The following is a 20798-nucleotide window of genomic DNA, read 5'->3' on the forward strand; positions in this document are numbered from 1 at the left end:
TTGACTACAACGTCAAACCGCCTTAGGGACTCCGGCTCCGGATTTTCTGTCGGGGTTTACTCCCTTAGCCTTTCCTCTGAAGAGGTATGCCGCAAGGCAGCGGAGGTTTTTTGGAGTCAGAGTTTTCCTTCTCTGATGTGACCTGACTGGAAGATCGAACCAGCGACACTTAGCTCGCAGGCCGACGCTCAATCCACTGAGCCAAACCAGCCAGGGTCTCTGTGTACAGTAGAAGGAAGAAATCCAATTAGTCTCTCCATAAGGACAACCTGTGGTCCCGCCACCACTCATTAAAGGTCCCTCCTTTCTCAGGTCAACTGAGATGCCACGTCTGTCACACGCCAAACAGTCAATGCCTGGTTCTTGGTTCTGTTCCACAGGTCAGTTTGCCTAGTCCTGCCCCAGTGCAACACCAAACCCAAAAACCTGAGAATAAATTTTGGTTCCTGGGGGAGCAAGTCTCCCAGCCGGTTCTGCTTTAGGGGTATCTCAGTGCTTATTCATGGTCCTTTACGTTTCCATCTAAATTTTACAATCAGCCTGTCAAGTTCCATGAAAAACCCTCTTGGGATTTTATTCAATTTTGCTGAAACGAACTCTTTTACTAATTTCAATCATTTGTCTACAGATTCTCTTGGCTTGCCTAGATAGATGATCCAATCATCTGCAAAACAATGAGTTTTGTTTCTTCCTGTCTAATGCCTCAACTTCTCATTTATTTTTCTTGTTTCCTTCCAAAAGCAAGGACCCTCGGTACATTGTTGATTGGAAGTGGAAATAGGAAGCATTTTTGTCTTCTTCCTGATTTTAAAGAGCAATTTTAGTGTTTCAACAGATGACATTTATTGTTATTTTTTTTTTTTTCATTTGGGGGGATATTATCAGGTAAGAAAATTATTTTCAACATTTGAGTTTTCTAAGAGTTTTTATCATAAATGGGTATAGATGAATTTCAAGACCTTCTTCTAAATCTGTTGAGGGGGATCATGGTTTTTCAATCCTTTAATCTATTAATATGGTGATTTTCATGGATTTTCTAATGTTAAATAAACCTTGCATCTCTAGGATAAATCCATGTTGGTATTTTCTGGATTGAGTCTGCTACAATTTGGCTTAGAATTTTGGCATTTACATTTTCCTTTCTTGAACTCTTTGATTCTAGTGTCAAGGACAAATAAAATGTGGTGAAGGACAATCTCTCTCTTTGTATTATCTTGAAGGGTTATGTAAAATTGATTCTTATGTAAAATCTGTTACTTAAGTATTTGGTGGGGTTCACCTATAAAATTCTGTGGGCTTAGCATTTTTTGTATAAATATTTTAGACCATTGATTTAATTTCTATAATGGCTATAGAATTATTCGAGTTATCTATTTATGAGTTTATTTTTAATGTTATATTTCTTTTCTTTTTTAAATATTTTATTGGTTATGCCGTTACAGTAGTCCCAATTTTTTTCCCTTTGCTCCCCTCCGCCCAATACCCCCCTTCCCTCCAGCAATCCCACCCCCCCTTAGTTCATGGGTCGTGCATGTAAGTTCTTTGGCTTCACCGTTTCCTATACTATTTTTAACATTCCCCTGTCTGTTTTGTTCCTATTTTCCCACTTCCCCATTTCTCCCCCTCCCCCCTCCCAGCTGATAACCCTTCAAATGATCCCCATATCTATGATTTTATTCCTATTCTGGTTGTTTCCTTAGTTTGTTTTTGTTATTTTTTAGATTCTGCTGTTGATAGTTGTGAGTTTGCTGTCATTTTAATGTTCATAGTTTTGATCTTCTTGTTTTTCTTAAATAAGACCCTTTAACATTTCGTATAATAATGGCTTGGTGATGATGAGCTCCTTTAGCTTTACCTTATCTGGGAAGAACTTCATCTGCCTTTCCATTCTAAATGATAGCTTTGCTGGATAGAGTAATCCTGGTTGTAGGTCCTTGCTTTTCATCACATTGAATACTGCTTGCCAGTCCCTTCTTGTCTGCAAAGTTCCTTTTGAGAAATCAGCTGAGAGTCTTAAAGGCACCCCTTTGTGGGTAACTCTCTTCTCTTGCTGCTTTTAAGATTCTCTCTTTATATTTCACCTTTGCCATTTTAATTATGATGTATCTTGGTGTGGCCCTCCTTGGGTCTAGCTTGTTTGGGACTCTCTGTGCTTCCTGGACTTGTATGTCTATCTCCTTCACCAAATTTGGGAAGTTTTCCTTCATTATTTTTTCAAATAAGTTTTCAATTTCTTGCTCTTCCTCTTCTCCTTCTGGTACCCCTATGATTCAGACGTTGGCACATTTAAAGTTGTCCCAGAGGTTCCCTAAGCCTCTCATTTTTTTTCAATTCTTGTTTCTTCATTCTGTACTGGTTGACTGTATGTTCTTCTTTATGTTCCAAATCATTGATTTGAACCCCAGTTTCCTTCCATTCACCACCGGTTTTGTGTGGATTTTCCTTCGTTTCACTTAGCTTAGCCTTCACTTCTTCCCTCTGTTTGCTGTACTCAAGCATATCTGTCAAGTCTGTGAGCATCTTTATCACCAGTATTTTTAGCTCTGCATCTGTTAGGTTGGCTGTCTCCTTGTCACTTAGTTCTCCCACTGGAACCTTGATCTGTTCCCTCTTTTGGGCCATACTTCTCTGTCTCCTCAACTTGACAAGCTCCTGTGTTTGCCTCTATGTCTTAGGCAGAGCTGTCGCACCCATTACCGTGTAAGGGGTGGAGCCTTAGGGATTCATCAGTATGGGGCAACCCATTTCACCACACTGTGGGGAGGGGTCTGAGAGGGAACAATGCTGCTTGCTCAGCACTCGCCCCCTTTCCAGGCACTTTACCCACTTCTCGTATGGGACTGGCGCTTCTCTAGCTTTGCTCTAGTTGTGGTTCCCAGAGTGAGTGGGTCTGCAGATGACCTAGGGCCATGGGGACCTTTAAACAAACAGGTTCTGCTGAAAGACTGGCAGTTTCTTCTTCTTCTCCAACTCCCACTGGTTTTCAGTCAGAAGCAATGAGGCTTTATTTTCCCCGGAACTGGAACCATGAGCTGCCCAGTCTGGTCTGGGGTCACTCTCCAGGTGTCCCTCCTTCTATAATGTGTGACTGTGATTTCTGCTGGCGGGCCACAGCCACTGCCTTGCTAACACCACCCTGGCTCCGCCCCTCCTGCCTGCCTGGATGAGTGTTACTTCTTTATATTTTTGTTTGTTGGACTTCCATGCAGTTAGATTTTCTGGTAGAGCTAGCTATCTTTAGTTTCAAGGTAGTTGAATTCCTTCTTATGGTTGTGTAGGGAGGTGAAGTGTGTCTACCTACGCCTCCATCTTGGCCAGAAGCTAGTGTTATATTTTTCTAGGAATTTGTCCATTTCACCTAAGTTGTAGTTTTCATTGACATGTATTTTTTTTTCTTTTTTGATATTAAGGAATGACTAATTTTTATTATTTATCTTGTTTTATCATTTTTTAATTAAAAAATATGGAATGCTTCATGAATTTGCATGTCATCCTTGCACAGCAGCCATATTAACCTCCTCTGTATCGTTCCAGTTTTAGTGCACGTGCTGCCGCAGCGAGCATGTTGCCATGCATTTCTGCTGTATTTGGACTTGCGTGCCTTCTTACATTTCTGCTCGTATTTGGGCCTTCACTATTTTTCTTGACAAAGCTTGTCAGACGTTTTCAATTTTATTAGCTTTTTCAAATAATCAGCTTTTGGCTTTTGATCTTCAGTTCGTCTGTATTTCAGTTCATTTGTGTTGGCTCTTATATTTGTGACTTGCCTCCTACTTTCTACTTGTTTCTCCCTGCCCCAGAATTCTTAAGCCTGATGGATTTGCAAACGGGGTCTTTAATCAGTTCTAGGAAACTCAGCCCTTATCTCACATATTACCTCTCCTACCTTTGCCTTCTCCCTTCCTACTGGAACTAACGTACATTAGACCTTCTCAAACTATCCTCCATGTCTCTTAGCCTCTCCTAAATTTTCTGTCTTTGTCTCCCTGTGCTACATGCTATTTAATTTCTTTGATCTTCAGCCGGCTCGAAAGCCTGTTTCATCTGCCTATTTTGAGTTTCAGTAATTACGTATATAACTTGTTCCCGGAGGTCCATTTGATTCTTTTCTGAACACCTAACATCTTGCAGGTTGATCCTTATTTCTTCTGCCAAGTTGCAGGGTACAAAGTAGGACTACTCCTGGGGCTCCGTCAAGGTAAGCCTGCACCTCTTAGACCCACCACTTGGGGACTCCTAGGAACAGTTAAAGAGAATGACTCACCCTTCTCTCTTCCCTGTAACAACACTGAGAAAGTGCTGAACACACCTTCATCAAGCCGGCATGTTAGACCCCAGAAGCTTTAACTGTCGAGCTGGCAGCTAGGACACCAGTGGGAGCCAGGAGGTACCACGAACCTGACCAAGGCAGGTACAGGTAACAGGGAGTGGACCCGGCAAACCGGCGAGTCACACCATGTCCAGATGTCCAAGCGTGCAGATGCGGCGGCTGCTGCTCACAGCACCGTTCACGTGTGAGTGAAGCCCACAGGTGCCAGGCCCTCCAAGAAGCCAGAAGTACAGACTGATGCCTCCCCTGGTGCAGTGACAACACAGGGTGGGCTGAAACCGTGACAATGTTTGCGACCCGGGCTGAAGCCTTTCCCCGTAGAAATGCCTTCATCGGCCCCGCTCGCTGTCCTCTTGCCATGCTCTTGGCTTTTTCTAGGGTCTGATGAAAGAAACAGCCACACCCAAATGCTTCCACAGTCCGTATTTTCTGTAAAACTGGTGCTGGGGACACGGTCCATTCTCCTGAATGACTGATTTGTGACAGAGACCCAGCTGGTTCAGTCTCTCCAGCGGAACACTGTGCTCATGCAGAACCCCAGCACAGGTCAGAAATGGCCTCGGGGTCGGCAGATTTGATGCCTTTGTCTACTGACATTATTATTATTATTATTATTATTTTTAAAGATTTTATTTATTTATTTTTAGAGAGAGGGGAAGGGAGGAAGAAAGAGAGGGAGGGAAACGTCGATGTGAGAAATATCAATGAGTTGCCTCTTGTTCACGCCCTGACCGGGACTGAACACACAACCCAGGCCTGTGCTCTGACTGGGAATCAAACCAGCGACCTTTCCCTTTGCAGGAGCCACACTGGTCAGGGCGTGACTTGTTATTATTATTAGTAAACTCTTGGAGTAAGTTTGGATATACAGAAAAGTTGCAAAGATAGTGCAGAGGGTCCCCGCGTGCCCCCACCCTGTTTCCCCTGTTGTTAACATCTTACAAAATTGACACTTGACTGTTAAACTCTAGACTTTATTTAGATTCTACTGGTTGTCCTATTACTGTCCTTTTTCTATCCCAGAATCTAACTCAAGACACCACATTGCATTCTGCATCTAATGATTTTTAACTTCTAATTTTATTTTACTTTAATGGTCAAACATATCTTTTATGGAAAAATACCTTAAATCCTTTCTGGAAATAGGTGGGAGTGTAACCATAGAGATATTTGCTGAATCGAAGGACGGGCCTTCTGCAGGTTGAAATGCCAGCGGAACGTGCTACACAGTCAAGAATGACTCATCAGTGGTTCTCGAACTTTTCACTCAGTGTCAGAGGCACCGGGCAGGCGAGTAAACGTGCGGAGCCCGGGACCCTGCTCTCAGTCAGGTGATCTAGGGGGGGTGGGGGGACCCAATACTCTGCACTTCTAACCAGCTCCTGGGTGATGTTCATGAGGCTGTCCATGGGTCCCACTTAACATCACGCTGACATGGAAAACATGACCTTCTAATTTGATCAGTTCCACAGGGATGTTGTTTCATTTAATTCCTGCCAAGTGAGGCAGGGGATGCCTCCCACTGGGCAAATGAGACAAGTGGGGCCTGGTGAGAAGTGCATTGCCCCAGTTACGAGGCTGGTGCGTACTGGTACCGGAATCCTAAAGGTCACCTGACTCCAAGCATCCCTACCTGAGAGGAAGGCAGTGCTGTGCGGACAGCTGTCCTTTCCTCCTGCACTCGGCAAGCGCTAGGCCTCCTTCTGTCCCTCAGCCCACCGAGCTCATTCTAATCCTCAGACCAGCCTTTGTGCTTTCTGTTTCTTCTGCTTTCAGAGCTTCTTGGCACTGAAATGTCACGTCCTCCAAGAAGTCTTCTGAGATCACCCAGGCTAAGGAGGCTCTGCAATCTCAATGTCCACCCCCCACGATCTCACATCATCCAGTTTTATTACCTTTACAGTTCTTGTCATGACCTGAAATTATCTTATTCACGTATTGTTTACATGTCTGTTGTCTACCTTCCGTCACCACCACATGAGAAACTGCTCATAGCTTATTCTCAGTGCCTGGCATATGGTAAATAACATTTGGTATATAGACTCACAGAACGACTGACTGACTGAATGAATGAAACCATAAATCAGATGGTGGGGAAATAGGGTAAGTAAGGCTGGAGGGACCCCCCGAGGCAACAGGCCTCTGCCTACCTGTAGTCTCCGTAGGAACCGCTCCAGGGCGGGCTTGCCCACTGACCGGATCTTGCTGCGGTCAAGGTGAACCCGGGCATCAGGGCGTCCATCGGAGCCTGTGGTGGGAGTGACGGTAACGAGTCCCTCGCCAGCTTCCAGCAAGACCCTCAGGATCACAAACCGGGCCTGCATGTGGGCCTGCAGGGGCCGGGGAGAAAGGAGTCATTTTCAGCTCTAAGATGTATTAAGTGTTTGGCCCAAGGCCCGATGTATGGTATACATACGTGCTGCTGAAGTGGGCACTGGAGGCCTGATATATAGTGTGTGCTTATTAATTGTCAATTATTCTTACTGTTTTATTCTCTTCTTTTCTGCCGGTTCCTCGTCCCTCAAATGCCCCTTCCTTCCTCTGCTCATAAGGGAGTGCAGGCTGCCCTGGAAGGCAGCAAGGCCATTTCCAGGCAGGACCCCTTGACACACATATGCCACCTGCTGCTCTAAACTTGGCCCTCATGACAGCTGTTATCCCCAGGTAGCCTTGCCATGAGGACACCCGGCACGTCCTCCTCCACAATCTTGTTTGCATTCGACAGAGGGACGAAGAGGGCAGCATTATCCCAGTTTACAGAGGACGAAACAGAGGCCCAGAGAGGTAGAGTGACTTGCTCAGGGTCACAAAGCTGTTAAGGGAGAGCAAGGACTCAGACCCAAGTTCCCTGACTCTAAAATGTGTGTTTTTGATGCTATAATTGCGTCCTTAAAGCATTCCTATTGCTTACCCTGTTTCCAAAGAACATCTCATAACCCGGCCACCCAGCCTGACGGCCCTGGAGGCGCACCGCTTGGGTGTGAATCCCGGCTCTGCTCCTCCCCAGCAGGATATTTAATCTCTTTGTGCCTCCATTTCCTCATCTCTAAAATGAGGCGAACAACAGTACCTACCCCCTGGGGCTGCCCCTGGGAACCAATGAGTTTATTCACGTAAGGCGCTTAGAACTGTGCGTGGCACAGAAGTGAGTCCCACGCAAGTCACCCATGAGGAACCAAAGTGAAAGCCTCCATTTGATTGGCCCTCAGAGGGTGGTGGGAGACTACGTCCATTCCACAGACGCACTGAAGCTCGCAACAGGGACATGACTTGTCCCCGTGCGCAGTGAAGTCTGAGGGGAAATCCAGGTCATGCGCCTCATAGGCTGTCCCAGCCCTGTACCCAGAATCCTGGACCTCCCCACTCCTGAGGTCCCCGGGGCCCCACCTGTCTCCAGTTGGAGGCCTCAGGGGTGTAGAACTCCAGAGCCAGCAGCCCGGCCCGAACCATGTTGAGCCAGTTGACGTATATCACATCCTCCGCATCAGCTCCCTCAAAGCCAAAGATCCTGGGGGAGAGAGAAGGGGAGGGAGGTGGCGGGGGGGACCCGAGACTACCCGGACCCTGCCCTCCCTGCCGCACCCCTCCGCCCAAAGAGACCCGCCCCCACGCCTGCCGCCGCGGCTCTCACTCCAGCACTTGGGGGTGCAGGCAGAGGTAGAGGCCCACGCTCTCCGCCCGGCACTCTTCATAGCTGGAGGCGATGGTACTGAACTTGCTGTCCCAGGTCTCCCCGCTCCGGTACCAGCTCTGAATCTGGGAGGGGAGGCCCAGGAAACAGGGTTAGGAGAGGCCAGCACCCCACCCATGCCCACCCTCCCAGCACCCTGGGGCTCTGCTGGGGCCGCCCTCACCTGCTCCCCTGTCTCTGGGTTGACCACTGTCTTCTGATCAAAGTTGAACGCGCCCTTCTCATCCTGCAGGAGGGTCATTGACACGTGGTGAGTGAGGAAAGGGAGCCCTGGCCCGGGGCCAGGCCGCCAGGCCCAGGCTCGGGGGTCTGACGAGTGGCTCGGGAAGGCGCCAGGGGAGCTATGAGCGGACCGCGGGAGCAGCAGGTCCAAGGACGTACTGCTACCCCCAGCCCTGAGTCCTGTGACACCAGCTGTCCTCTCGGAGCCCCCAGGAGGCAGAAGAACCAGGGCCACTGCCCCACCGCACAGTGACGCTAAAGGCCAGAGAGGGGAGGGACTTGCCCAAAGCCACGTGAGGACCTGGACCCAGTATCTCCAGGCATCTGCCAGAGATGTCCCCATGGGAGGGCCAGAGAGCCTGGCTGCCCCTCCCCCCGGCTCCCAGCCCAGTCCCTGTGCTGGCAGAGGCTCCTACACAGGCTTAGCTCCCTTGAACAAGCATCCCCCTCACCGTCCTGTCTATGTGCTAAGCATCTTTCACGCGTCATTCATCTAATCCTCACAACCACCCTCCAAGGAAGTTTCTAGTGTTCGCCCAATTCACAGCGGGGGAAACTAAGACCCCCAACGCAGAATCAGAGCACACACCCCGGTGCACACATTTCCTGATGAGAACACACATTGCTAAGGGCCTCTTTTGCCCAGAGCTTTGCTATGATGCCTCAGAACAGCCTATACAGTAGGGATCAGGAACCCCATTTTACAGATGGGTCAACTGAGGCTCAGTGAGGGGAACCGACTTAGCCAAGGCCACAGAGTGGCCACATTTATCCCTATTTCCTTGTTACTTCAAAGCCTGGGCAAGGCCTGACCCCAGGCTGCTACCCTCACCAGCTGCTCTCTGAATCCTCCTGACCCCCAGGCCCAGCTCCCAGGGCCCAGCTCCAGTCCTTCCTTCCCCGCTCAGTGGGGCAGTCCCGCCTGCAGGAAGCAGACCCAGCGCTGCCTCAGAGGCCCTCGCCCTGTCCCCCTGCAGGCGGCTCATCTCTGCAGCTCTGTGCTGGGCACTCCTCAGCTTGTGAGAAAGCCTGTCTGTCTTTCCCGTTTTCCCTCGTGGGTGTCGGAGGGGTTCCAGCAACTCGGGTCAGCTGGTAGGAAGAGCTTTTCTAGGAAGACGTGGCTCCCGATGATACCTGAAAAGGTACAAGCTCCTGGGACGGTAGTACAAAGACAGAGAGTGTGGCAGCCTCAGGACTACCAGCCTCTTTGTCCCCAGGGCTGCCTGAGTCACACCCTCAGAGCCCGCTTCCTTGGCATGAGCCCAGCGATTCCTCCTGTGTGGGAGATTCTGGGCTGGGGGGACTCAGCTGAACTGTCCTGCAGGTCCCATTCAATCATCAGAGCTTCTGGGACATCTTGGGAGAGGGTGAGACAGGGACTTTGCTGCTTAGTGGGCCACATTTGCCACCTGACCTAAAGCCCTCGAAGGCAGAGACTGGAGCAGCTCCCCCCGACTCCAAGGGCAGATCATGGGGGAGGGGAGCTGTAGGCCTGGGCACCGGGGTCCACCGGCCATGTCCTTACCTGCACGAAGAGCTTGCCACTGCCATGGCCCAGCAGCTCGTGCAGCCCCACCTGCACATCGAAGGAGGGCCCCTTCCAGCGGATGTACAGGTCCTGCCGAGACAATCAGACCCACACTGCCCACTGTCCCACCACGGCCACACAGCCTGCCCAGCCGAGGGCCCGTCATGAAACATTTTTGGTGAAGGCCTACAATACCCCAGGCTCCACACTGGGCACAGACCCCATGGCCCAACTCATCCCTGCAACAACCCGGGAGGGACTGCCTCCCCCTTTTGACAGGTGAGGAGACAGGCTCCGATGTCATAAGGTCACATGGCCGAGAAGTGGCAGGGCCAGGACGGAAGCCGTGCTCTTTCCCTGGCCCTGCACTGGGTCATCTGCCTTCCTGGGTCGGCGGAGGTCAGGCCAGGCCTGTCCCTGTCCCTCGAGCTGCCAGTGCCCACCTTGTCATCCTCCTCCAGGAAGGTGAGCTTCTCCCGCTGTGTGGCATAGGCCACAGCCAGCACGTTGCCCAGAGACACATTCTTAAAGCCTTCTGTCTGCCTCAAGTCATCATCTGGAAAGGGCAGCGAGGGGACCAGGGAGAAAGGTCAAAGGTCAAAGGACGCCGGCAAGGAGTTTAGGCCAGAGTAACAGGCTGGGACGGTGACTTGAACAGGGCAGTTTGTGGCCAGGTGAGTATGTGGAGGGGGAGGCTCCTCGGGGTTTGGGGGGTATCGTCATGGCTCCAGTGGCTGGGCCTGAGGAGGCTCACAGTTGGGGATGTTGATGCCGGCGGGAATGCCGGAGCCGGCGAAGGTGAGAACGTCCAGGGAGGTGAAGTCTGGGGTGAGGAACTTGTCCTTCTCGAAGGCGGGCGGCCAGGGCAGCTCCTTCAGCAGCTGCTCCGCACTGGCCACCAGCCGCTCAAACTTGGCACTCATGGCCTTATTCACCATGGCCACGAAGCCTGCAGAGGAGAGAGGGGGCTGTGGGCCGGCAGGGCTCGAGAGGGGTCCTACACCCTGCTCACCGCCTGTCCCCCCACAATCCTCATGCTTGCTGGGCAGGCCCGCCCTGTGCCACGACCCTGTGCTGGCCACGGGGGGCAGCAGGGACCCAGGGCTGGGCCCCGCCTTCAGGGAGGTCACTGCGGGGGTTGGCTGGAACCGGGGAGGAGGGCTTCGCTGGGTAGCATCTGAGATGGAGCCTTAGGGGTTTTGCGGGGAGGAGAGTGGAGAGAGATGATTCCCAGTGGAAGGGACTGCAGGAGCAACAAGGAACACTGTCTGTGGGGGCCACTGCGCACAGTCCCGCGAGGCGAGCGCATCCGGCTGCGTGGCCGTCACAGAAAGCACGTTCGGTGGAGGGTGACTTTGGAAACGCTGCTCTGAGCCAGGAACGCGAACTGCATTAAATCTAACAGGTTCTGTCCCAGCCCTTCTGCTCAGCAGCCTCCCACCAGCTGTGAACCGAGTGGTCACGGAAGGTAGGAAAGGGGACGGTCACACTTTATCCTGCCGACTCTGCTGCTATTCCAGTGACTTGCAACAAGTGTGGATTTTTAAGTTACACACACACACACACGTATTTGTTTTTAAACATGATAGCTCTATATAAAAACAAAAGACAAAAAGTATATTCCAAATTTGCATCTTGGGGTAGGTGCAATCACAAGTGATTTTTTTCCTGTATTTAAAAAGATTTTAACTACGGACATGGACTACTTTTCTTAATAACCACAATGTGTTATATAAAATATGGGGGAGGTACCTCTGAGCTCAAGGCTGCTGAGGAGGTGCTGGGGTCTCAGCCCTCAGAGCAGCCCTGCCGTATCAGGACCTGGGCAGGAGTCTGTCCCCGTTCTCAGGCCCCTGGCCTCCCTGTTTCCTTACACCTTGTCCCTGGGCCTGGACCTATGGGCTCAGATCCAAGCCCCTCGTGGGCTGCAGGGGCTTTTCTCTCTCTCCTCACAGGTTAAACTCTCTGGCTCCTGGCAGTTGGATGCTCCAGAGACTATGTTCAGGAGCGTGGCAGAGACGATTCGAAATCTTCACACTGGATGCCCTGCCTTGCACAGATGGGTCCTGTGGCAGGTGTGAGCGTGGGGGGCGAGGCAGCCTGCCACCTGCCGTGGGATGACAGCAGGCAAGTCAAGTTCGCAGCTATGCTCCCAGTCGCTAAGCCCTTTTATGTGCCTGGCACTGCGCTGAGCAGTGTGCACATAACATCTGACTCCCCTACACCCGGAAGGGAGTGACTAGTGCTCAGAGGTGGGGTTAATTCGCCCAAGGTCACGCAGCCGGTGAGTAGGAAAGCTGGGCTGGGAACAGGTAGGGCCTCTGTGCGGACAGACACGAGGGGCAGCACCAAGTGGCTCAGGGCCAAGGCACCTGCGTTGGGCCACCCACCTACTGTGCCTCAGTTCCCACCTGTGTGAAGTGAGGAGCGAAATCCTCACAGGATAATGGTCTAAATGAGCTCATATAGGCAAGTGCCCACTACGTGGTACATCTTCAACACTGGCAGGTGTTATTATCATCAGTACTGCCAAGGGGAAAGGCGAGGCCCCTCAGACGTCACAGGGAAAAGGTTTCCAATCTGGCCCCCCACCTTCCAGAAGTTACCTTCGAACTCTCCACGGGAACCAAAGGGGTCTCGGTAGCTCTCGATGAACCCGATGTAACTGGGGGAGAGAAGGGCAGAAATGGAAGAGGGGTGGGGGGAGGGGGAGGGGAGTGAAGGCTGGGCCCCTCACCTCTCCACAATGGGGCCTTTGTCCTGGATCCAGAAGCGAGAGCCCCTCTTGTGGGCTTCGATGGAGCCCTGGGTGAAGCTTTCTATGTACCGGACCAGCATCTGCTCCTGGTGGCTGTTGGCTGCATACATCTGGGGGTGAGCAGGGCTTGGTCAGCCTCCGGCCACCCATCCAGCCCCTACCACCCTCTGCTGCCCAGAGGGGCCGGGCACCCGCACAGCTCAACCCCCCAGCCAGCCCTACCTTGGCTTTCTCCAGGTGCTCCACCACCTTCTGCAGGATGGGCGCGTAGTCCCCCCGGGTCACCTGGAAGTGGCTCCCCTGGAATTCGTAGCTCTTCAGCTTGGAAGTCATTTCAGAGTCTAGAGCAGACTCTGAGGGAAAAAGGGGATCACTCAGGGAAAAGGTGAGTGTAAGACACCCCAGCAGGCCTCTCGCCGTGGCACTCTTATGCTAAGCTCTTCCAAGGCCGCCCACTGCCTGCAGAAATCAGTATTAACTTCCATCTTCAAATATATACATGCGATGCAACGTGGAATGTTCTAAAGCGCTTTACGTGTGGCAGCTCGGTTAGGTCTTGCAGCAGTTCTGGGGGAAGATGGACGTTGCTGCCCCCGTCTTACAGCTGGGGAAACTAAGGCACCAAGAGGCTGATTATGTTTTCTAAGGTCACACAGGCTGCAGGTCGAGGAGCAGGATTCAAAACCAGCGTGGCACACTGTATTTTAAAAAGACAGCCATACCCAAAATGTAGGACAACCGTCCTTCCGGGGAGACAAGAGGGTGAATGGGAAGTACATGTGTTAAAGAGAAGGAAGAAGTTGGAGAGCCCGAGGAAGGGTCACGAGCCAAGGAATGCAGGCGGCCTCTGGAAGCTGAAAGACGGAAGGAACCTTTGGGCCTCCAGAACTAGAACAGGATAAGTTTATGTTGTTTATGCCACTAAACGTATGGTGACTTGTTACAGAAGCAATGGGATACTCGTACACTGTTGTATGTTGTTTGTTGCCTCTGATCAATAAAATATACTTCTAGGTTTATACATATATGTGTGTATATATATATATATACCCTCCTCTTGATGGGGAGGCTTGTGACTATAGCAGAAGTGACACATGTGACTGCTGAGTCCCTTTTGTACCCAGCCACTGTAAGTAACACGAAGAAACCACGTGAGGTGTTTTGGTTGACAGCCCCCGCTGGGACCCCAGCCGGCGGACGGCCAGGATTTAGCGCTGGCCATGTGAGTGAGGAAACCTGCAGAGGATGCCAGCCCCCCGCTGTCAAGTACCCCCAGCCTTCAAGTCTTCCCAGCTGAGGCCTCAGTCATCATCAACCAGGGCAAGCAGTTCCCATGATACCCCATCCGAGTTCCTGACCCTGAGAGGCTGTGAGCAGGAAAAGGTCATTTATATCGCTACATTTGGGGGATGTTTGTTACACAGCAATAGATAGCTCATACACTCAAGCAGCCTGACTCCCAAGCCACATTCGTAACCACTGTCCTATATACTGCATCCTATAAGCACAGGCCCAGCTTATATTCTGGCCTGACCTGTTCCTACCCCTTGACCCCAGTATTCTTTTCTCTAGTCAAATCAAACTACTTGCTAATTCCTAAACTTTCCCACCACTCTGCTCTGGCTCTCACTGTTCCCTCTACCAAGAGTGCAGTTCCCCGCCCATCATCATTTATTCCTACACCAAGTATCCTAGCCACCAGGACACACCGGTGAATGAAACACACAGTCAGGCCCTACTCTCTAGGGGCCTGCAGTCAAGTAAAGGAAACAGAAAAATAACTGAGACATTACTAGGTGTGTTGATGGGAAGGGAGAAGGGCCGGCCTCAGCTATGGGGAGACAGGGAAAGGTCCTAGAGAAACTGACATCCAATCATGGCCTAAAGGATGAGCAGATCTCCTCAAGGGAACATCCACAGGGCCAGGAGGACATTTCAGGCAGTAAGGGGGGAACAGACTACGCAGAGGCCTGGAGAGATATGTGAGAACAAGGGATTTTCAGGGAATTGGAAGCCGCTGAGCATGACTCGCAGCAGAGTTTAAGTGGGAGGCTGGGAGCTGGGAAGCTGTAGGTGGGTAGGGACACGAGGGCCAGATTGCAAAGGTCCTCAGAGGGGTCTGGACATTTCTGTCCATATTGTATCCATTTCCCCCTCATCTGGAAACAGACCCCAATTTTCCTTCGAGAAGCCCCAGCACTACCACCTCCAGTTCAGGTGGTGAGAGGAGCTGACCTCGTTGCCTGGCTCTAAGGTAGGCTCAGGACCACATTCAACCTATCAGAGACCTGATTGGTTCACAGATAAATATGGGACCTAAAATAGATAAACTATAGCCACTCTCAGACCTTATGAAGAAACTTCTGAGAGAAAAGGACCCTTCTTCTGCTGAAATGGCCAGACTGGAGACTATCAGGCCCTGCGTGAGAGTAACCTGCGGTGAATGAAGCCAAAGAGAACTCAGCCAAGAGACAGAGAGAGACATTTTCTGCGACTACGGTCTGAGCAGCTGGACCCAGCTGTGCCTGAAGCCCTCCTACTCTGGGCTTCTTCATTACCCCAGTCGGTAAAGTCCCTTTTTGGTTTAGGCAAACTTGAAATAGATTTCTTCGCTTGTAACCAAAGAGTTCTGCACCACAAAGCCCTAAGAGGTGGATTTGGGCTTTCTCCTGAGGGTACTTTGAGAGGTATTTAGGAAGCAGGGTTGTAAGTTCATCATTCCCATACAGACTATAGAAAGGAGCTTACCTGTGCCAAGCACGGAAGCCAGCCGCACCTCATAGCGGGGCTTCCCATCCTGGTCGACCTCCTTGAAGAGCCGTGTATTATAGGCACTGAGGTTCTGGAAAAGACCAGAGCAGGGGTTTGGGGGAGAGAAAGTCCAGAGAGAGCTGTGCAGGAGGGGGTGGGAAAACAGGCCACGCCAAGGAGAAGATACAGAGCCAAAGCACGCTGGGGTCTCCGGGGGACCTGTCTGAATCGGCTGGGAGGGGAGGGAGCCGGGACAGACTCTGCTCTGTTCGGTCCACTGAGCATTAACTTCTACTAAGCACTGACATGACTGTGCCAGGCACCGTGTCACCTCAGCTAACCCAGGGCTACACATGGCAGGCCCCATTTCACAGACCAAGAAGCTGGTCACATGGCTGCCGGGGAGCTGAGCGGGGAGGTGCACCCCACACCTGCCTCCCCAGCGGCTCTGACCTTCCTCCTTTGCCTGTCCTGAGGCCCTTTGGCCTGGGACGGGGTGGGGAGATAGGCTGACTTTCAGACAATGATCCCCAAGTCTTCTCCATCTCAAGGACCCAAGGTGAGACCCAGGAGTGGGTACCAGTGGCAAGGGAGCCCCATCAAACCACTGCCCCAAGTTTCCCAAACCTGTGAGTCCAGAAAGTCTTGGGCCAGTTTGGCATCTTCCATGGTACAATCCCCAGAGAAATAGGTGGTGATGCCCTGTGGGGAAAGGGGCAGGTGGCAAGGAGGAAGCTGCTGAGGTCTGACACACCCTCTCCAGCCCCAGGCCTCCTGCGCCTCCTCTCAGCAGCCTCCCCCAACCCCCTCCATCTTTTTCCAGGGGAAAAGTGTGTAACACGAACAACAAACAGAGGAGATGGAGGCCCACCTCCAGCCCCCGGCAGCTCTGCTGCAGCCTCACAGGCCAGCCCAACACTAAGGCTCGCTGTCGCTCACCCCCGCAGCTCCCAAGCAGCCTCCAGAGGCAGGAAGCCTGTACCACCCCCCACTTCCTTCCCTCCACAGCCCCCTCCAGCTCTCAGCTGTCCTCCCCTTCCGTCCTTCTGCACACAGCAGTCCAGGGTATCAGAAAGCATGCCATCCACCGGGCTTCCCATTTTACAGATGGCAAAACTGAGGCCCTCCGTGGGCGCAGCTTTGCCTCAGGAGTGTAAGGCCGAGCCTGCTGCCTCCCCATCAGGCCCCTTCTCTCCGTACCACACCAGGGGGCCTCCAAGGACGCCCTCCACTCCTGTGGGGCTGGGAGCCTTACCTCGTTCCCCAGCCCGAGGTGGCGAAGCCTCGGCTCCAGGGAGAACATGAGCTCCCCGCAGGTCTGCCATAGGCGCCTGACTTCTTCTGGGTGCTGCTGGGCGGCCTTACTTTCCAGGATCACTCGTTCCAGCTTCTCCTGCAGGGAAAGGGGTCCACTGGCCTGGCCACACAGCCCAAACCTGCCTCTGAAATAAACTCTTACCCCACAATCTAAAGTCCTTCCAGCAACCAATGGACCAGCAGCATCCGCATTGCCTGAAAAATGTCGAACCTTGGGCCCTACCGCAGATCTTGCGATCAGAAGCTGCATTTCTGTAAGACGGCCAGGCAGCTTGTGTGTCCAGTAACGGCTGGGAGCCCTGGTGTGACAGCTGCCTCAGCCCCAGGTTGGCATGAGCCCCACAGTCCCCGGGAGGGACTCCCCGTGCCCAGACACCTCTACTGTCCCCAGTGATGACCAAGAGGTTGCATTTCTGCAAGCACCTAACGGTTCCCAGAGCACGTGCCCATCCCCCCCTTGCCCGCCCCTTGGGCCAGCACCGTCAGGAGGAGGTACAGCACCCAGCGAGGCAGTGACGGGGCCAAGGCTCCACTCAGGGCCCCCAAACCCCCGCCTTCCCCAGCCCTCCCTCAGCTCACCTTGGGTAGGTTGGGGACAAACTTGGTGTCGCCGAAGGACTTGTAGTTGCCCATGTTGGAGTAGACCCCCGCAGCATAGACCAGGAACGCCTGGGGGAGGTGAGCATTAGCACCTGGCGACACAACCTCCCCACCCCAGGGAGGTTCCCTCCTGAGATGTCAACACCCAGGGGAACCAGTATGGGCGAGGCTGGGAAATCTGGGGGCAGGACCCGGATCCTGGGAGGCCCCTGTCTAGCCCGAACACATTTCACAGGCCAATCTTCACACACCCACTGTCCCACCAGACTGGACTCAGCAGCACCGAAACACATCCACGCACCCATCCACCTTTGCTCCCACTACACCCACCAGCCTCTCAGCCACCTGCGGCCACCCAATACGACGACCTTTAAGGCCCACTTCAAACACCGCCTCCTAGTGCAGAAGGCTTGTTGTCTTCTGCTCCCAGCCTGGCAGGCAGCTGGCGCCGGAAGCATCAAATGTTAGGGCTAGAGGGGTATCGGCCACACGTACTCTATGGCTTTTGCTGGCCCCAAATCTAGTCTCCCTTCCTCTGGCAACAAAAAGTCCCATCTTCCTTTGGGCTGTGGGGGTGGGGGCAGGAGGAGGATCTCCCTTCCCCCGCTGCAGAGGTGGGCACACATGCCCGCTGGCCAGTAAAATAGAGCCCTCCCGACCCAGGCAATTTCTCAGCTGCAAAGAGCCTGTTTCATCCCAGGGATCATCAAGCCTGGAGTCCCTGGAGCTTGCCTGCTGGAGTCAGGAGCGAAATCGAAGTGGGAAGATGAAGACTGTATCCCAACGGTACCGCCAAGCCCCTGAATCTAGCCGTGCCTGAAGGCTCCCCTAGCCCTGCACTTTTCCATTATGTGAGCCAATAACTCTTATATAAAATAGACTTAAAAAATTTTTTTGATTTATTTATTTATTGTTTTTCTATTACAGTTGTCCCACTTTTTCCCCCATTGCTCCCCCCCCCAGCCCACCCCTTCTCCCACTGTCAATCCCCACCTCGTTGTGCATGTCCATGGGTCATTTATACCAGTTCCTGTACTAAACGCTTCCCCTACTTAGCCCCCCTTCTCACCTCCCTCCCCCCTGGTAACTGTTAGTCTGTTCCTTGTTTACATGCCTCTGGCTCAATTTAGACTTTATTTTTTAGAGCAGTTTTAGTTTCACAGAAAAATAGCAGGTACAGAGGTTTGCCACGTATCCCCGTCCCCCACTCATGCCCTCTTCCTCATTAGTAACGTCCCCCACCAGAGCGGGACATTTGTTACGGTGGATGCGCCTGCACCAACACATCCCTGTCACTCAGAGACCATAGTTTACATTAGGGTCCACTCTCGGTGTTGTACGCAGCTGTGGGTTTGGACAGACATATAACAAACATCCCCTATGTGCGATAGATACATTACTCTGTATCTATCAGATGAAGTGCTTCCCAGACAAGGTAAAGCTAAAGGTGTTCATCATCACCAAGCCCTTATTAAATGAAATATTAAAGGGACACATTTAAGAAAAAGAGGATCAAAACTATGATCATTAAAATGACAACAAACTCACAGCTATCAACAACAGAACCTAAAAAATAAAAACAAAAACAAAGTAAGCAAATACCTAGAATAGGAACAGAATCATAGGTATATGGGGATCATTTGGAGGGTTATCAGCTGGGAGGGGGCAGGGGGAGAAAAGGGGAAACGGTGCAGGGACTAAGAAGCATAATTGGTTGGTACAAAATAGACAGGGGTAAGTTAAGAATAACACAGGAAAGGGTGAAGCCAAAGAACTTATATGCACGACCCATGGACATGGACTAAGGCAGGGGGGTATTGCTGGACAGAAGGTAGGTACTAGGCAGAGGGGAGCAAAAGGAAAAGAAATTGGGACAACTTTAAAAGCATAATCAATAAAATATCCTTAAAAAAAAACCAATAGAACTTAAAGGAGAAATAGATGGATCCACTATTACAGTTACAGATATTAACACCCCTCTATCAGAAATATACAACTCTGGCTCGTGTGGCTCAGTGGATTGAGGGCCAGCCTGCAAACTGAGAGGTCACCAAATCAATTCCCAGCCAGGGCACGTGCCTGGGTTGTGGGCCAGGTCCCCAGTTGGGGGCGTGCGAGAAGCAACCAAATCTCTGACACATTAATGATTTTCTCTCTTTCTTTCTCCTGCCCTTCCCCTCTAATAGTAAATAAATAAAATCTTCTTTAAAAAGAAAAAGAAAAAGAAATAGACAGACGCAGCAGGCAGAAAATCAGTCTTGAAGTTGAGCGGTACCAATGCTCCAACTTGGTTCTTCTCCTTCACTATAGTGTTGGCCCTTCTGGGTCCTTTGCCTCTCCATATAGACTTGAGTTTCAATTTGTTGATACCACAGAATAAGTTGCTGGGGTTTTGACTGGAATTGCTATAAATCAAGTAGGAAAGAAATGACATCTTGATGATATTGAGTCTTCCTATCCATGAACATGGAATATCTTTTCATTTATTTAGTCCTTTGCTACGTTTCATCAGTTTTGTCGTTTTCTTCATATAGGTCTTGTACATATTTTTTGAATTTATAAGAAAGTATTCTCCATTTTTATATTGCAAATGGTTTTGTTTTTAATTTGAAATTCTCCGTATTGATTGCTGGTATAGAAGGCGGCAATTCTCTTTATGGCCCAGAGTGTGGTCTGTCTTGGTGAATGTCCCTTGAGAAAGGATGTGTACTCTGATATTGGGTGAAGTAGCCTATAGATGTCTTTCATATTCAGTAGACTGTTGAGTTCAGCTGTGTCCTTACTGATTTTCTGCCTGCTGCACCTGTTTCTGACAGAGGGGTGTTAATATCTCTCACTATAACAGTGGATCCATCTATTTCTCCTCGCAGTTCCATCAGTTTTGGCCTCACGTATTTTTTTTTTTTTCAGTGTGGATGCCTCTCACTCATGCCCCGAAATGGGGACCTGACATGCAACCTAGTAATGTGCCCTGACTGGGAATCGAACCAGCGACACTTGGCTCGCAGGCCGATGCTCAATCTACTGAGCCACAGCAGCCAGGGCTTGGCCTCACGTATTTTGATGCTCTCTTGTCAGACACAACACGTTGAAGACTATTACATCTTCTTGGAGAACAGACCCTTTTATGACTTTGTAACGCCATTCTTCATCCCTGATAACTTTCCAGGCTCTTAGGTTTGTTCTTTCCAAAGTTAATAGAGCTACCCACTTTCTTCTGATTAGTGTTAGTGTGGGATCCATTTCTCCATCCCTTTTAATCTATATGTGTCTTCAGATTTAAAGTGGGTCTCCTGTAGATAACAAAGAGCTGGGTCTTGCTGCTTTGATCCCCTCTGACAATGTCTTTAACTGGCACATTTAAACCACTGACATTCCAAGTGACCCCTAGTGCAGTTGGGTTAATGCCTCCCATGTCTGTTATTGTTTTCTATTTCTTGTCCTTGCTCTCGGTTCCTGTTTTTGTCTTCCCTTCTTTTCCTGCCTTTTGCGATTTTTTAACTGAGCCTTTTATATCCCGTTTTCTCTCCTTTCTTAGCATACCGGCTGTATTTCCTTGTTTACTTTTTTAATGGCTGCTCTAGAGTTTGCAATACACATT

At 51.0% G+C, this 20798-nt stretch overlaps 1 protein-coding gene and 1 non-coding gene across 2 annotated transcripts in view; both read right to left on the reverse strand.

Annotated features, from left to right (window-relative positions):
- The window catches only part of DPP3 (dipeptidyl peptidase 3), a 29795-nt gene that overhangs the window by 5838 nt on the left and 3159 nt on the right, over window positions 1-20798 (reverse strand). Inside the window, exons 2-15 of the mRNA XM_090258081.1 lie at window positions 17177-17266; window positions 16536-16673; window positions 15908-15982; window positions 15278-15371; window positions 12752-12882; window positions 12509-12639; window positions 12378-12436; window positions 10526-10720; window positions 10215-10327; window positions 9769-9861; window positions 8185-8247; window positions 7962-8086; window positions 7718-7838; window positions 6481-6660 (exon numbers count right to left, since the gene is read on the reverse strand). Of these exons, the coding sequence (XP_090114207.1) occupies window positions 6481-6660; window positions 7718-7838; window positions 7962-8086; window positions 8185-8247; window positions 9769-9861; window positions 10215-10327; window positions 10526-10720; window positions 12378-12436; window positions 12509-12639; window positions 12752-12882; window positions 15278-15371; window positions 15908-15982; window positions 16536-16673; window positions 17177-17266 (1608 nt within the window). The remainder of the gene's footprint in view (window positions 1-6480; window positions 6661-7717; window positions 7839-7961; window positions 8087-8184; window positions 8248-9768; window positions 9862-10214; window positions 10328-10525; window positions 10721-12377; window positions 12437-12508; window positions 12640-12751; window positions 12883-15277; window positions 15372-15907; window positions 15983-16535; window positions 16674-17176; window positions 17267-20798) is intronic.
- Window positions 3458-3564, reverse strand: LOC150017455 (U6 spliceosomal RNA). Its single transcript, XR_016509423.1, has one exon. It is a non-coding gene; the product is annotated as a U6 spliceosomal RNA (small nuclear RNA).

This window comes from Furipterus horrens, unplaced genomic scaffold (assembly GCF_987537825.1).
Source record: "Furipterus horrens unplaced genomic scaffold, mFurHor1.1.pri manual_scaffold_2, whole genome shotgun sequence".
Lineage (NCBI taxonomy): Eukaryota > Metazoa > Chordata > Mammalia > Chiroptera > Furipteridae > Furipterus > Furipterus horrens.